This window comes from Genypterus blacodes, unplaced genomic scaffold (assembly GCF_046128005.1).
Source record: "Genypterus blacodes isolate CSIRO-AG114 ecotype Tasmania unplaced genomic scaffold, CSIRO-AGI_Gbla_v1 ptg000209l_1, whole genome shotgun sequence".
Lineage (NCBI taxonomy): Eukaryota > Metazoa > Chordata > Actinopteri > Ophidiiformes > Ophidiidae > Genypterus > Genypterus blacodes.
In genome coordinates, this window is record NW_027467008.1 from 1,095,479 (window position 1) to 1,110,861 (window position 15,383).

Sequence of the window (15,383 nt, forward strand, 5' to 3'; positions counted from 1 at the left end):
AATCGATTTTGAGTGGGATCTGGATCGGTGGGATCTGGATCAGCAGGATCAGGATCTGGTGGTCCCTCAGTCCTCTCCACTTCAGATAGGAGCTCTATGTCTCCAGGCAGAGCCGAGTGTCTAGCAGAGCTACAAACATGCAACTAGCAGCGTCATGTAGCATCTAGATTCATTCAGGACAAACAGTTTGAGTGGATCTTCAGCAGCTTCAGTCCTCATGCAGAGCAGATGAGCTCACACCTCAGAGACCCAGGAAGCTCCTCCCCCAGCGAGGCCTCGTGCTCCTGCATTCTGAAGCTTCTCTTTGATCGTTCCTCACTGGTTGCGTGATGTGGAAATCAATCTGGTTCACCCTCTTTTAAAGAAGTTTGAATCCTCTCACATCTGTCAGGAGGATCAATGTGTGTGGAGAGGATGAAGAGGATGAGGAGGAGACGTGAGAGATGCAGCTGGAGGCAAACCTCTAAGACTTAGACTCAGACGCCTTAGATCTCCTCATTCTTGAATTAATCAACAGGGCTCATGTAGCTCATGACCCGGGACCCCCGGAGCAGGACTGGAGCCTCTGCTTAGCTGCTCTGGAGCCCAGAACCCTCTGGATATGAGGAAGACATAATCAACTAACTTTCTCTTCTTCTGGTGCTGCTCCATCTCGACTCCATCAGACCACATGACAGGAGAGATGAAAGGCGGAGGGAGATGAGACAGTTTGTTGGAGACAGCATGTGTCGGTCTTTCATTCTGTCCTCTGCTCTTCTCTGCCTCGTTTACTTCGCCCAGCGTCATCTTTGATTCCCTCTATCGCTCCTCAGCTTCCTGCCCCTCAGCTTTCATTGCTAACAATGGACTCTAGTGGGGACGAAACGTCCTGTGAAAGACAGCAGGGGTGAACAGAGGGAGAAGGAGAGGGAGAGAGAGAGGGAGGGAGAGAGGGAGAGAGAAACAGACTCAGGAGAATCAGGAGAGCCTCGAGCTGTGCAATCCATCATCCTCCTCGCACTGCCTTTAACCTTTCTCTCTTACTTACTCACTCACTCACTCACTCACTCACTCACACACACCTTATCTTCCTGCATATTAAGAAGGCGTAGTTGAGTCACGTGTTCATGGCTCCATCAGGGTCAAAGACCTGCAGACCTGAAGAGAAACACAAACATCTACAGATTCTTCACATCATTCCCACTTCACCTCCTTTCTCTCAGTGCAGCCGTCGCCTCGTCTGAGGGATTTCGTGATTGGTTGCCGCGGCGATGATCTTAGCAACAGAGAGGAGGCAGGAATGACAGAGTTGTCACGGCAATAGCGGAGGTGATGGACTGAGGGGGAAACGGGCCGCAGCCTCAGATGCTCGCTCTCAATTTGCAGCGCGATAACGTCAACGCCTGAAGGCAACAAGTGGACCTCATCAGTCATCTCACACACACACACACACTCACACTGGGTTCATTTATTTTTAAAGCACAGTGATGTGTGTGTTTGACCCGTGAGTGTAACCGGATGAGAGCAGTGTAGGTCAGCCGGTGGTTACTGACGATGATGATCAGCTGAGATGGAGAACGGCGCCGATCTTCACGGATCATCTTGCTTGTCACACTCTTCACACTCCGTCCCTTTGTTTGGGTGGAACTTTGCCAGTCAAGAGACGCTCAGAGTCAAACGTTTGTAACCATGAGAGACGAGCTGAACGTGGTTTATGTTTGGGCTTATCTTCATCTCTGAGCTCAAACTCTGGAGTCACAGGACACAGATGAAGACTCACTTCCTGTCTGCGTCTTCATCCCTCTGCCTGCTCGTCCCACTCCCTCCATCGCTGACATTTTTTCTTTATTGCTTGCTATTATTTTTGCAGCAGCTGCCTAATTGCCTGCGGTAACAAACTCTCTCTGGGCGTTCCACAGCAGGAAACCTCCCCGGCGTTTGTCTCCACGGCGCTCTTGGCAGGATGTAATTGGATTAAAGGACAGAGAGGGAACGCTGAGGGAACACTGGGGCCCCTTCACTCACTGATAAACCAGGAGGAGATGATTCTCTCTCTCTCTCTCTCCTCTCCTCTCTCTGTCTCTCCCTCTCACCACACACACACACACACACACACACTGATTACAGCTCATTAAAAACACCCTTCACTGACTCGTCTGGCTGGATAAACAAATATCAAACTTAATCCAGAGAAGATTGGGGGAAACGTCGGCCACACTTGTTTGGGCGGAGGAGGAGGAGTGGAAGGAGAAACGGAGGTTTGGGGGCGCAAGACGGTGACAAAGGCACAAACTTGCTTACCTTTAACTTTGTTTCTCTTCTGCCTTTAAAGCTTCCTATTGCCTGCGGTGCTTGTTCTCTGTGTGAAGCTGAAGCATGTTGAGGGATCAGATGAAGCCGTGGCAGAGGCGGCGCCGTGTGGCTAATTAGCTCGGGCTAATGCTTCCAAGCGACGCCCATCCAGCTGAGAAAATGAGGTCAAACTGCACTGGTACCTGTAATTAGTTTAGCAGCCTGACAGGGTTTGACTAATGTACGTCTGAGACCTTCCTGCTGCTGCTGGAGCTAATTGAAACACACACACACACACACACACACACACACACACACACACACACACACACCCACACACACACACACCTGTGGCTGCGTCGTCAGGTGTGATGCTGAGGCGACCCTAAGTGGTGGAGCTCAGCAGTTTACAGAATCACCGAGTAAGACTTTTAGAAGTTCCTCCTCTTGGTTTCCTCCTCTTCCTCAGTCGGAGCTGGACCGGAACACAAACGCAGAGCGGAGCAGAGACGGGACTTGACCTCACAGTGAACTCTCTGGGCCGGTAGCTGCTGAGGAAGTAAACTGTCATGATGTTTCATTTAATATGAGGAGCAGACTGCTGCGTTCCAGACGTGAGGATGTGAGGATAAAAATGAGAAATAGACTGCAGACTGACTGTTTCCTTTTTATTGGGTCGGCCTCCTCCTCTGGCAGGCGGCGCCGTGAGGGTCTGAACCTGATCTGGCAGGTGCCCACAAACTCAGCGAGCGCCTGATTGCACAAACGGCGTGATTGAGCGATCAGACGAGGCTTGGATGCTTCTCAGCTGATGGGATCAGAGGCTCTGCAGTTTGTCCTTTTCATTAAACCACCAACAGAAGAAGAGAGTCACAGCGTTTCACACAGACGGCTCTTTGACCTGGACGTGTCTCCTACAGTCACTGTCCATCCAATGTCCCCATGAAAGACTTTGTTGATGTTGATGAAAGAGAAATGTCTCCTGCTCTGTGGCTCACCAACCTCTCACACACACTGGCTGACATCATTCAGGGCTGGTTGCAGTGTGAGTTTGTGTTCTTTTTGCTGAGCATCCCCAGAGGAGCAGGAGAGACGGGAGCCGGAGTCTCTCAACCTCCTTTAGCTCCAAATCACTGCCATTAATCTTCACTTTACAGGCTCTTTGACTTCATTAGGAGACGATTAATGAATCAATTATTCAAGACTGCAGAAGAAGAAGCCACCTGGTGTGTGTGTGTGTGTGTGTGTGTGTGTGTGTGTGTGTGTGTGTGTGTACTGAACCTCCATCATGCCTTTGCTCTCTTTCTCTCCTCAGCTCTTCTCCTCCTCTACGATGCCACCAACAAGTCCTCCTTTGACAACATCAGGGTAAGTCCAGTCTCCCCAGCTCCACCCAGCACTTAGACACAGCTGCACCCAATCATGAACTAAGCTGCAGCACCGTGGGCCACCGCTGTCCCTACCTAACATGGAGTTGGAGCTTTACACCGGCTCAGAACACTTCAGGGAGCAGAACAGGTCCAGGTAGCTGAGTGAAGCTCCTTTTGAGAACCGCTCACTAGTTCAGCTTGATTTGTACTTAACTGCAGCCTCATCATGTGGCCGGTCTGAAGGTGCTGTAGCTTTACTCGCCCGTTAGTATTCATGGAACGCCTCTTGTCCAGAGGAAGCATCAGGTTCTTGTCGGTGCTGTGTGCCGGCTCCAGTCGGGGGCAGAGGTCGGACCTAACGACCAGCAGAGTGGATTAAAGCTGCAGAGGAGAGCTCCTCTGTGTGTGTGTGTGTGTGTGTGTGTGTGTGTGTGTGTGTGTGTGTTTGTGTGTGTGCCGTCTCCAGACCCGATCGGTGGCTCTCCTTTCCTCCATTTTAGGCGGCCTCTCATTTGATTGAAGACCAGAGCATGTCTATTATAGACGTTTTGGACCGTGTGTGTGTGTGTGTGTGTGTGTGTGTGTGTTGCAGTGCGATCGGGCCAACCTGCTGCGCTTCAATCTGGAGTTTTTCTTTGTTTGTCTGCAAGTGTGTGTTTATACTGAGCTGGTGTGTGTGTGTGTATGTGTGTGTATATGTGTGTGTACTGTTGTTGCAGGAGCATCTTCATTAGGAGAGGATGAAGAGGGCTCCCTGCAGACACACACACACACACACACACACACACAGCTTAGTGGCTCTCCAAACAGCTGGCTGTCATCATTACGCCTTTACTGGTTTGCATCAGGTGCAGTGTTGCATTCTGGTCCCTTTGTCTGGTCTGCTGTCTGATTACTGAAGGTGATGTGAAGCAAACATGACACCAGCTGAGCTACACACACACTGTCTGAGGTCAGGGGAGGTGGACTCATACAGAATGTGTTAAGGTTCTTCTCTGGAAAAGGAACTTAAGGAGCTAAATCTGTATTAAGATGAAGAAGAAATAAGCTGAGAATGTAAACGTTGATGGGCTTTGATGGTTAATGACAGAATATGAATGAATATTGAGCCTGAACGTCTGCAATTCACACTTATGGCTTCTGAGTCTCTGCAGCATGTGCAGACTCAGTCCAGTGTGTGTGTGTGTGTGTGTGTGTGTGTGTCGGGGGGCTGTAATACCTGTGGAGGGGTGAGATGGCGCACCTGTTCAGTACAGGGCTGTACTTCAACCTATGAGACACACACACACACACACACACACACACACACACACACACACTATGCATGGCTGAGATGGAGCTGATTCATTTATATGCAAACACACATCCATGTGTATGCAGTCTGTGTGTGTGTGCGCAGGTGTGTGTATGCATGTGTATGCAGTCCATGTGTATGCAGTCTGTGTGTGTGTGCGCAGGTGTGTGTGTGCAGTCCGTCGTAGATGAACATTAGAGGTGAATGATGCATGAAGGCTTCTGCTTTGGGTTAATTGACTCCCTGAGCTCCGTCTGAAGGCGACAGGTTTGCCGTCCTCCCACAGTCTCAACTGAGTGCGGCAAGTTCACAAAGTGTGAGTTCCCACAGCAGCTCCACTGCTGTTACTCTGATTCAATCTGCTCTGAAGATGAAACCACACACACACACCATACACACGCTTTGATTTCAGCTTCAGAAGTTCAAAATGCTGCAGACTGAAACTTTAACTGCAGCAAACACAGCTTGGAAGCTCTCTCTCTCTCTCTCTCTCTCTCTCTCTCTGGCATTCAAAAGAGATTTAAAACCAGATTCCGTGTTCCTTTATTTAAAACATGTAAAGGCTCATGTGAGTGATGAGTGAGATTAGAACAGACGTGATGAAGTCTCCATGTGTTTACAGGCTGAGGCCTCCCAGAGCGTTCCAAGCTTTTATCTCTAACGTGATCAATTCTTACTTGAACAAGAATATGTGCACACGCGTGTCACTGCAGTGCGGGTGTGTGTGTGTGTGTGTTATCAGCACACACAGATGTCTCCCATTGTGCTCAATCCATTAGCAGGGAAGCTTCAGGGTGAAGGCCACCAAGATCTGGACCGATAGAGAGACAGAGAGAGAGAGAGAGAGAGCAGAGATACTGCTCTCTCTCTCTCTCTGTCTCTCTCTCTCTCTCTCTCTCTCTCTCTCTCTCTCTCTCTGTCTCTCTCTCTCTCTCTCTCTCTCTGTCTCTCTCTCTCTCTCTCTGTTTCTAACTGTGTAGTGTATTCCTGGTTGTGTTTTTCCTCTTGACCGAGCAGTTTGCATGTACGGGTACGTCTGCAGTAATGCTGATGAGTGTGTGTGTGTGTGTGTGTGTGTGTGTGTGTGTGTGTGTGGGGGGGGGCAGCAGCATCATTATAATCAATAATAATCTCTGCGTCTCTGTGGGGTTTTATTGGGGACGACCATGAAGGGACTCTTAATTGCTTTGTTGTTGTGTTGGTGTGTGTGTGTGTGTGTTTCTGTTGTCGTGCGTTGGGTGTGTGTGTGTGTGTTTGTCAGAGCCCGGCGGTGTTATTACGAGCGTGAGCTACAGGCAACATGACGTATTGACAGACTCTACGAGCCGGAGCTCTGATTTGTACCGACTCTTTGTGGAGCTTTGAACTCTGCGTGTGATGAATCTGTGCCGCCGCTTTGCTGCTTGGGCTTAATTGAGCTGCAGAGACGCCAGCAGGCTCCTCGCCGCTGTGAGTGGCAGGTGGGGGTGACGCCGCGTTCCTCCTTTCACCTCCTTTCTATTGCACCATGCAAAATTAATGATCCAAACACACACTCACACACACACACACTCCCACTCCACCTCCCTGCCTGCGTGAAGCTCTGAATCAAATCCTGTTTGTCCGTCGTCTAACTTCCCTCACTGCTGCTCTTCCTCTCTGTATTTGCTCATTTCTCTCGTCTGTCAATCCAAAGAAATGTTCCTCCGCTTCCCCGGAACAACAGCCGCGTTTCCACTTACACATATTTTCAATTCTAACTGACGTAACTTCACACACTGGCTGTGTTTGGGGAAATCCAGCCTTTGGATGAAATCATAACAGACTGAATATTTACTCCACCATGAGACACAATACATTGTATATGAGTGTGTGTGTGTGTGTGAATGTCTGCGTCTGCGTGTGTGTGTGTGTGTGTGTGTTAGCGACTATGTAGGGCGCGAGGCGTTGCTCTTCTTCCCCTCACACTGAGAGCAGCAGTGGTGTTGGATGTGAACTAAAGCAGTGGAACTCATAACACATGGCAGCACAAGATTCCCAAAAGTTTTCAGTAAATACAAACTGAACTCAACAAACTCCACAAACTTTGCTGATGTTGTTCTCTCTGAAAAACAGATTTATATGTGGAAAGAATGTGTTTCCAACATGTCAGTGCCGCTGCCCTGGAGGCACCATGTGTGAAACGATGATCTACGATGTTTATAGCAGAAATATAGCAGAAAGTCTGAATTAAAATTTTGTCAATCGGTCAGAGAGAAGTTGTGTATAAAAAAAGTTTTTGATGGCACTCTGACACAAGCAGGGAGTGTGTGTGTGTGTGTGTGTGTGTGTGTGTGTGTGTGTGTGTGTGAGAGATGTGAGTTATGTGCATGACAAACAGCAGCTGGTGTGACTGAGATGACTGTCCAGTGATAAAACACGCAGTTTTGTTTTCCGTATTTTCCCAGCAGGCATCTGTTCCTTTGTGATCCTGACGCTTTTACGCTCCGTCCTGACTTCCTCGTCATTTAAGCCGAGATAAGCGGCGGGACGCTCGGCGGCTTTGCACCGACGTGAGCTCCATAAACTATTCAGTCTCTCCAACGGTCCAGACCTCAGCTGTAGCTCTTTGTCGGTGTGCGTACGTGTGTGTGCGCGTGTGCGTCTGCGTGTGTGTGTGTGTGTGTTTACCCGAGCATGATGCAGCCAAATCGCAGCTCGACGTCTTAAATCCATGTGAGTTGCAGATAAAAATAAACAGAACACATGAATTCTCCAACAACAAAATAAATCAAATTCCCATACTGAGACTGAATTAAAGCACAGCAATAATTTACCTTACAACTCCAAACTCTTATTACACTTATATTAACCAGTGACTGATTACAGAAGAGAAAAGATGTTGAGTTCAACTTAATTGTCCAAAATAGTCATCAAAATTACTGTGTGTGTGTGTGTGTGTGTGTGTGTGTGAGTGCGCTGATTCACACGCAGGCAAACTGACTGGGACGTTTATTGATTTATGTTCTGTCACAAGCAGTGGAAATTGCAACATCTGCAGGGTTTGTTTCCTCCCCCACCAACGTTTCCTCTCGCTTCATATCCAATCAAACCACAAATTCACATTTTCACAGCAGAGAAGAAAAATGAGAGCATTTCATGAGATTCCACCACAGATAGATACGTCCTTAAGAACGCAGTGTAGGGAAAACGCACGGCCACAAGGGGGCAGCATGTGCACAGGATGTAATGATGTCATATCTGTCATGTTAGTTGTTTGGCCTCTTTATGAGGAAAGTATTTATACCCAAATTGACATGAAAGCGAAGAACCCTTCTGTACACAGCTACACAGCTGTATGCAGGAGTGGGTCTCCTCATCCAGAGGTGGACCCCTCCATGTCCTCATCCAGAGGTGGACCCCTCCATGTCAGCGCCGACATCCACATGGAGACCTGCAGAGAGACGGTCAAAGCCGTAAGTAGTGACAAAGGAAACCATCATAAGCAAGAGGTGACACATCTGCGTCGTCTCTAACAGGCGGCCGTCCGGCGCTCACCGGTCTTTGCGGCGTCTTGGCTGCTGTTGCGCTTGGGTTTCCTCACCCTGCTGTAGATGACTTCCTCCTTGGCACCGATGTTGCTCAGGTGTTGGAATGATGCGCGGACATGTGCCGGCCATTCGGACATAGGCGGCTTCTTTGCAACAGGCGGTGGGACTTTACTGACCGCCTTCTCCACGACCCGGCTCTCCTCTTTGCCGAAGACGTCGTCTAGCTCATCCAAACGGTTGGGCGAGCGGAGCTGGACCGTCTGGAGCTCCACCAGCGATATCACCAGCTGGGGCGTTGCCAAAGATCTGAGGAAGGCAGACGACTCTGAATGGTGGCGACGGAATGGGGGTTTAGGGGCGGGGCGTGGAGCTAGCTTAGGGGCGGGACCTGGAGCTAGTTTAGGGGCGGGACCTGGAGCTAGCTTAGGGGCGGAACCTGGAGCTAGTTTTGGGGCTGGACCTGGAACTAGTTTAGGGGTGGGGCCTGAGGGACTGGCGGGGAATGCACTTGAGTTAAGTTCAGGAAAGGCGACAGGGAGAGACAACCTGGCAGCGCTAGCCCGGGGAATGTAGGAGGGGGACCTGGGTCGCATCCTCCATCCAAGAGGGTCTGGGCCAGTTATGACAGAGGTGGGGACAGGAGAGGGAGAGGAGGGGGATGAACAGGAGGAGGAGGAAGAGGAGGATGACGAGTGAGAGGGGTGAATCCGGGAGCCTAAGAGCTCGTTGGGGGGGCAGGAGTGGCGTTTGGATGAGGCTTCACGTTGAGGAGGCTGTGGCCCCGTCTTCTCCTTCTTCACAGCAATGGGAGAAGCTCTGAATTTGCAAAAATCAGCTGACCACCGCCGCAGATGGGAGGGCGGGGTCATGTTGGAGGCCGAGGAGGGGCACCGTGCAGTTTCGCTTCCCAGCCTTTCTCTCCGCTGAACTCCAGCAGCAGAAGTGGGAGCTTTGTTCATCTCAGGTCTGTGTAGAGAGAGAGAGAGAGAGAGAGAGAGAGAGATAGAGAGAAAGAGAGGGAGAGGGAGAGAGAGAGAGAGAGAGAGAGATGCCACAGGAAACTGTAAACCTGAGTTTGTGAAAACAGGAAGAGGCGCTGCCCGCTGTGAGTTCAGTTTCACAACAGCCTGTACATATGTCACTATGACAACACCCTCTGAAGTGATGCAAACACGCTGATCCACCCCAAATAACATAAACGTTCATAAACATGATATAATTCTAGGATCTGTGTGTGATGATAAACGTATAGATTTGATACCAACACGACTCAACCAAGGCGTCCATCAGACGTAAACATGAACCACAGTTAATAATGAAAGAAAATAACAAACATGAGGGTAAGCAGCAGCTGAACCTAAACAACTAGGGAGGCAGTGGCTCAGTGGATAGCCCCTGCCGAGGTGCCCCTGAGCAAGGCACGAACCCTCAATTGCTCCCCCCTCTGCGAAGGGCGGTAATGTAATGTAAGTCGCTTTGGATAAAAAGCGTCTGCCAAAATGATCGTAATGTAATGTAACTAAAGATAAATGTGCTTCAACAGATCAAACATGGCACCGGCTCATCAAAACACTGAATGTGTGAATGCAGAAATGAGTTTGAACGGACAGAATCTACAGCCACTGTCAATCATTCTGAGGGAAAACGTTTCTGTTGAGTATAAAGAATAAAAGCGTCTCACCTGCTGAGCTGAGCTGAGCTGCTCCACTCTGGACCAAACTGTCTGTCTTTATGTCCCCACAGGTCTGTCCCCACTCAGTAACACACACACACACACACACCCCAAACCACAGCTTCCTCAAACCATCACACCCACACATACACACACAACGTCACACACCAGGGGCTGCATCTGCATCTTACTGAGCTTATCTGACCACACCACACTGTAAGTGTGTGTGTGTGTGTGTGTGTGTGTGTGTGTGTGTGTGTGTGTGTGTGTGTGATATGTAATATGATATATTATTGGAGCCAAACCACTCCACCAATCACAGCCGTGTGTTTCTACTGCACACTTTTAGTGAGGGGGGCGGGGGTGTTTTCACTTGGTGTGCAGGGCAGGGCTGCAGCACAGGAGGGGAGATATTGATCAATGCCTCTTAATCAATAGAACATCGTAAAAGTTTCTAATGAAACCATGAAGGATAAACAACAAAGTCTGAATCTATATGAACTGACTCCTCCCCCTTTTAATGCAGAGCTATGATGAGCATAATGGTCTCTCTCTCTCCCTCTCTACGTCTCTCTCTCTCTTCATTATATATACATTCTATAAACATTATCGCACATTTCCATTTAATTGCCACATTATGTTCCCCAGTAAGATTAACATTTACATTAAGGTTTTACATTAAAGCTCTTCAGTCGTTGTTAATGGAAACACATTGTTTGGGACCTGAATGTTGTTTCACATGAAATCATCTCAAAATGTAAGCATATTGAGAGAAATGACCTTTGCCCCTGGCAGCAGCCGCTCCACCCTGCCAGTCTTTACATTAATGTGGCAGCATCACGTGTACACCAGCACACACGTGTACTTTTCCCTCGCCCGCCCACACGCTGCACGCCATCCTGTATGTCAGCAGGCTGAGGGCTTTGAAGCTCCAGGGAGAGAGAGAGACAGAGACAGAGACAGAGACAGACAGACAGACAGACAGAGAAACCACAGGAAACTGTAAACCTGCGGGTGGGGGCGTGATTACCTCTGATCTGATGAGAGAGAGAGAGAGAGAAAGAGAAAGAAAGAAAGAAAGAAAGAGAGAGACACCACAAGAAACTGTAAACCTGCGGGTGGGGGTGGGATTAACCTCTGATTTGATGAGAGAGAGAGAGAGAGAGAGAGAGAGAGAGAAAGAGAAAGAGAAAGAAAGAAAGAAAGAAAGAGACGTCACAGGAAACTGTAAACCTGCGGGTGGGGGTGGGATTGATCTCTGATCTGATGAGGGAGAGAGAGTTTTAGACAATTTTTTTGCAAGTTTTGACTTTGTGAATTGGAAAATGCAAAGGGAGACGAAGGTGCAAAGCCACGGGGAAATGGACTCAACTACGCAAGATCCTTCAGACTGCAGTACAACATCAGATATGTTTCATCAGCATCACCTCCTCCTTCACCTCCGCCAGCCTGTTTCAACTTCATCTTCACACACACACACATACACACACACTTAAGATGAACCTGCGTCTCATTGGCTAGCAGGTAAACAGTAGAGAATGTTTGGATCTAAATCCTCTGCAGGTCCGTTCATTTCTTCCCTGTCGTTAATTTTGATTGCTGAAGTGCCAAAAAGTTTTAATGATTTTTTTTGGTACTTTAATGAGAGAAAGTAAGATTGGATGTAATTTTAATTGAAGGTATCTCCTCCTTAAATGTGTGTGTGCAGAGTAATTAGCATAGCTGGGTTAATGTGGCTAATCAGTGGAGCTAATTAGAAACTGTGTGTGTGTGTGTGTGTGTGTGTGTGTGTGTGTGTGTGTGTGTGTGTGTGTGTGTGTGTGTGTGTGTGTGGCGTGCCACTCAGTTGGGATGTAAATCACTGTGACATGTTCAGCTTCATCTGATGCTTGTTACCATGCCGACACAGTCATTTTACGCTGTTTCTACAATTTATAAACAATCTTGTTCCTGTTGCTGCCAAACTTACAGTAAATCTGTTTTCACTTCAAGTTTACGTCTCTGATGATGAATGGAAACATTCTCTCTCTCTCTCTCTCTCTCTCTCTCTCTCTCTCTCTCTCTCTCTCTCTCTCTCTCTCTCTCTCTCTCTCTCTCTCTCTCTCTCTCTCTCTCTCTCTCTCTATCTCTCCATCTGCAGGCGTGGCTGACAGAGATCCATGAGTACGCCCAGCAGGACGTGGTGGTCATGCTACTCGGCAACAAGGTGAGACCTCGCCGCCAGGGGGGAGGGGAGCTGTTGTAGAGGAGGTGTAGTAGAGGAGGTGCAGTAGAGGAGGTGCAGTAGAGGAGGTGCAGTAGAGGAGGTGCAGTAGAGGAGGTGTAGTAGAGGAGGTGTAGTAGAGGAGGTGTAGTAGAGGAGGTGCAGTAGAGGTGTAGTAGAGGAGGTGCAGTAGAGGAGGTGTAGTAGAGGAGGTGCAGTAGAGGAGGTGTAGTAGAGGAGGTGTAGTAGCCCATGTGTGTGACACTATGTGAACTTTCTTGCAGACTGATTCCACACACAACAGAGTGGTGAAGCGAGAAGATGGAGAGAGACTGGCCAAGGTGAGTTTACATAACAATCTCCTGTAAATACACACACGCACACTTTCTCTCTCACACACACACACACACACACACTCACACAATCTATCTGCCCACACACTCACACAGACGCGTGTGTCCGTTTGCTGTGGGTGTGATTATGCATCATGCAGCTCCTAATGTTGTTATTGTTTGAGATGAATGACAGCGGAGAGCAAACGTAATTTTCCAGACCGTTCAACTCAGATGAGCTCCAAGAGAGTAAACACACACACACACACACACACACACACACACACACACACACACACACAGGGGGGCGATGTTGATGTGTGTTTTTATGCATTTATTCATTTTTATGCATTATTATTTATGATGTTTTTCTTACTTCTCATCAAATGTGGCTTTTATTTGCCAGCTGCTGTGTAAAAAAGGACCACAAATTCTTGTGATTCTACAAAATAAATGTTACACATTTCATAATAAATCAAGGCTGAGACAAATACAACATTCTGTAGAGAAGAGAAGCAGTGACTGATGATTGATGCCTGTGTATGTGTGTGTGTGTGTGCTTGTGCGTGCGCAGGAGTTCGGCGTTCCCTACATGGAGACCAGCGCCAAGTCCGGGCTAAACGTGGAGCTCGCCTTCACCGCCGTCGCCAAGTGAGTCGCCACAGCCAAACACAAAACTCCAAAGTTTTTAAATGCAAACAGCTAGACAAAACAAGAACCCAATGCTACAGCAGCACTGTGCACACTGGGGGGAAATTTAAGTTACAGTCTCATCATCTATTGATAACATAAACAATATAGTCTCTCAATCTGATTCAATCAAAGCTCAGCCAACGTGGTCGTCACTAAAACTGCTAGAATGTTAATTTTGCAGCATTTGTCGCCACCTGCTGGTAATACTGGGAACAGCAGAACCTAATGTCCCTCTGTCTCTCTGTCTCTCTGTCTCTCTCTCTCTGTCTCTGTCTCTGTCTCTCTCTCTCTGTCTCTCTCTCTGTCTCTCTCTCTGTCTCTCTCTCTCTCTCTCTCTCTCTCTCTGTCTCTCTCTCCTACCCACACCCCCCCTCAGAGAGCTGAAGCACAGGACGATGAAGGAGACAGAGGAGCCCAAGTTTCAGCTGCAGGAGTACGTCGACAAAGAAATGAGGACCGTCAGCTGCTGCCACTCGTAGACCTGTGTGATGTGTGTGAGGGAGTGTGTGTGTGTGTGAGAGAGAGAGAGATTGAAAGAGAGATCGTCTTGATTTCATTTGAGGGTGTAATTAATCATATTTAACGTATTTCCACTCATTTTTCGTTGGTGGTGATGGCCAGTAAATTCTCTCCCACCTTCTTCTTCTGCAACTGTGAATGTAATATAACTCCTATATACATGCATGCATGCACACACACACACACACACACACACACACACACACACACACACACACACACACAGCTGTGCTTCCTGCGTCTTGTTTCCTGGTGTGTGTGCGCCTCCTTCAGGTCATTCTGTGCAGTCGTGTGACGTGCAGTGTTAAATTCTAATCTTGCGCTTTGCTTTGTCTCGTGGAAACAAAAGCAAAGAGAAAAAAGAAAATAAAAAGCTTAGTTGATGTTACATTAATCGATCTAGTTGAAGCTAAATACGTTTATACATACAGGCTGCGGCACCGTGTGCTGTTTATGTACAGGAAACCATGGTAACAGGTTTTTACTGATTGTATTTGTGTTTGTGACGATCAAGTACTTTTGATACACAATCTGACTCCTCTGCAGTTTAATCTTCATCTCTCACGGTGATGACCCGAGAACATTAGAAACTGAAACACGTGAGAGCCACCGACCCAAATAATACTTTCCTAGGCCTGATTTGGCCCACGGGCCACGATTTGCTGACGATTATTCAGAGTTTAAACTTCATCGTCTCAGTAATCTCACAGTAATCTCACATAAAGCATATGTGTTTTCTTTAATTAAGCCAAAGGAAAAATGACAACATCCTGTTTGTGACAGGAAGTGAGGAGATGGATGGGAAACGTTCCACAGCTGATGTTTAAGGCTACAAAGTCAACATTTTATAATGATACATGAACGTCATGTGACACATTCAGCTTCCTCTCCACCTCACAGAGCTCAGTTTCATTTAACACAAGATGAAGCAGAACCTTTTGTACTTTTTTGTACATTCATTTATTTGACTTTCCGTGTGTTGAGTGTTGTGTGTTGTGTGTGTGTGTGTGTGTGTTTACCTGGCAGGATGTATAGATGCACCGCGCTCGCCGAAAAAACCCTTAAGATATAAGAACTTTGATTAGAGGTTTTTGGAAGGTTTTTGTTGTGATTGTTTGCTGCTAAGAGGCAAGAAATGCAAATAAATACGTTGAGCAGACTTTTGTAACTCCTGCCACGATGCAGCGGCTCAGTGTTTGTTTTACATTCAATGTCACAATGAATGCAAACAATTTACTTCAATGATTTCCACCAACCTGCATATCTGTTACATCCATCATGGACAACGACGCCTTTCTTAGAAATATGACGAATAGTATCTGGAAATGTTATAATTACTGATTAAACCTGCAAATATTGTTCTACAGCTTTTACAGGAAAATAGTATCTCTAAATAATTTATTGTTAACTTATTCTCTGTATCTTAACTGAAATGATTTGTGATCATCAATAAAGACTAAATCCCAGAAGAGTCGTCGTCTCTGCCGGAGCTCATCCACACTGCCATCATGTGGCAGGCA

At 47.7% G+C, this 15,383-nt stretch overlaps 2 protein-coding genes across 4 annotated transcripts in view; one reads left to right on the forward strand and one right to left on the reverse strand.

The window, feature by feature from the left end:
• rab26 (RAB26, member RAS oncogene family) overlaps nucleotides 1-14,812 on the forward strand; it is a 34,848-nt gene extending 20,036 nt beyond the window's left edge. For both annotated transcript variants that reach the window (XM_076169627.1, XM_076169628.1), the window contains 5 exons: nucleotides 3,587-3,639; nucleotides 12,257-12,322; nucleotides 12,604-12,660; nucleotides 13,226-13,302; nucleotides 13,721-14,812. In XM_076169627.1, the coding sequence (XP_076025742.1) occupies nucleotides 3,587-3,639; nucleotides 12,257-12,322; nucleotides 12,604-12,660; nucleotides 13,226-13,302; nucleotides 13,721-13,823 (356 nt within the window). In that variant the 3' untranslated portion in view covers nucleotides 13,824-14,812. The remainder of the gene's footprint in view (nucleotides 1-3,586; nucleotides 3,640-12,256; nucleotides 12,323-12,603; nucleotides 12,661-13,225; nucleotides 13,303-13,720) is intronic.
• On the reverse strand, nucleotides 7,891-10,256 carry LOC143015571 (uncharacterized). 2 transcript variants are annotated; one of them, XM_076169597.1, is made up of 3 exons: nucleotides 10,126-10,256; nucleotides 8,498-9,410; nucleotides 7,891-8,347 (listed from the first exon to the last, which is right to left on the reverse strand). In XM_076169597.1, the coding sequence occupies exons 2-3, from the start codon at nucleotides 9,401-9,403 to the stop codon at nucleotides 8,270-8,272; spliced, it is 984 nt and encodes a 327-aa protein (XP_076025712.1). In that variant the 5' UTR covers nucleotides 9,404-9,410; nucleotides 10,126-10,256; the 3' UTR covers nucleotides 7,891-8,269. The 2 variants fall into 2 exon arrangements, with proteins under 2 accessions (XP_076025712.1, XP_076025711.1); XM_076169596.1 differs by having other exon boundaries at nucleotides 8,452-9,410.
• Nucleotides 14,813-15,383: the final 571 nt, after the last annotated feature.

Bases quoted from the DNA above. Each gene is read 5' to 3' on its own strand.
- LOC143015571 (XM_076169596.1), bottom strand. From the start codon at position 9,403: ATGAACAAAGCTCCCACTTCTGCTGCTGGAGTTCAGCGGAGAGAAAGG. The intron at 8,348-8,451 runs GTGAGCGCCGGA...GTCTCTCTGCAG, and splicing joins CCAAGACGCCGCAAAGACCG to GTCTCCATGTGGATGTCGGC.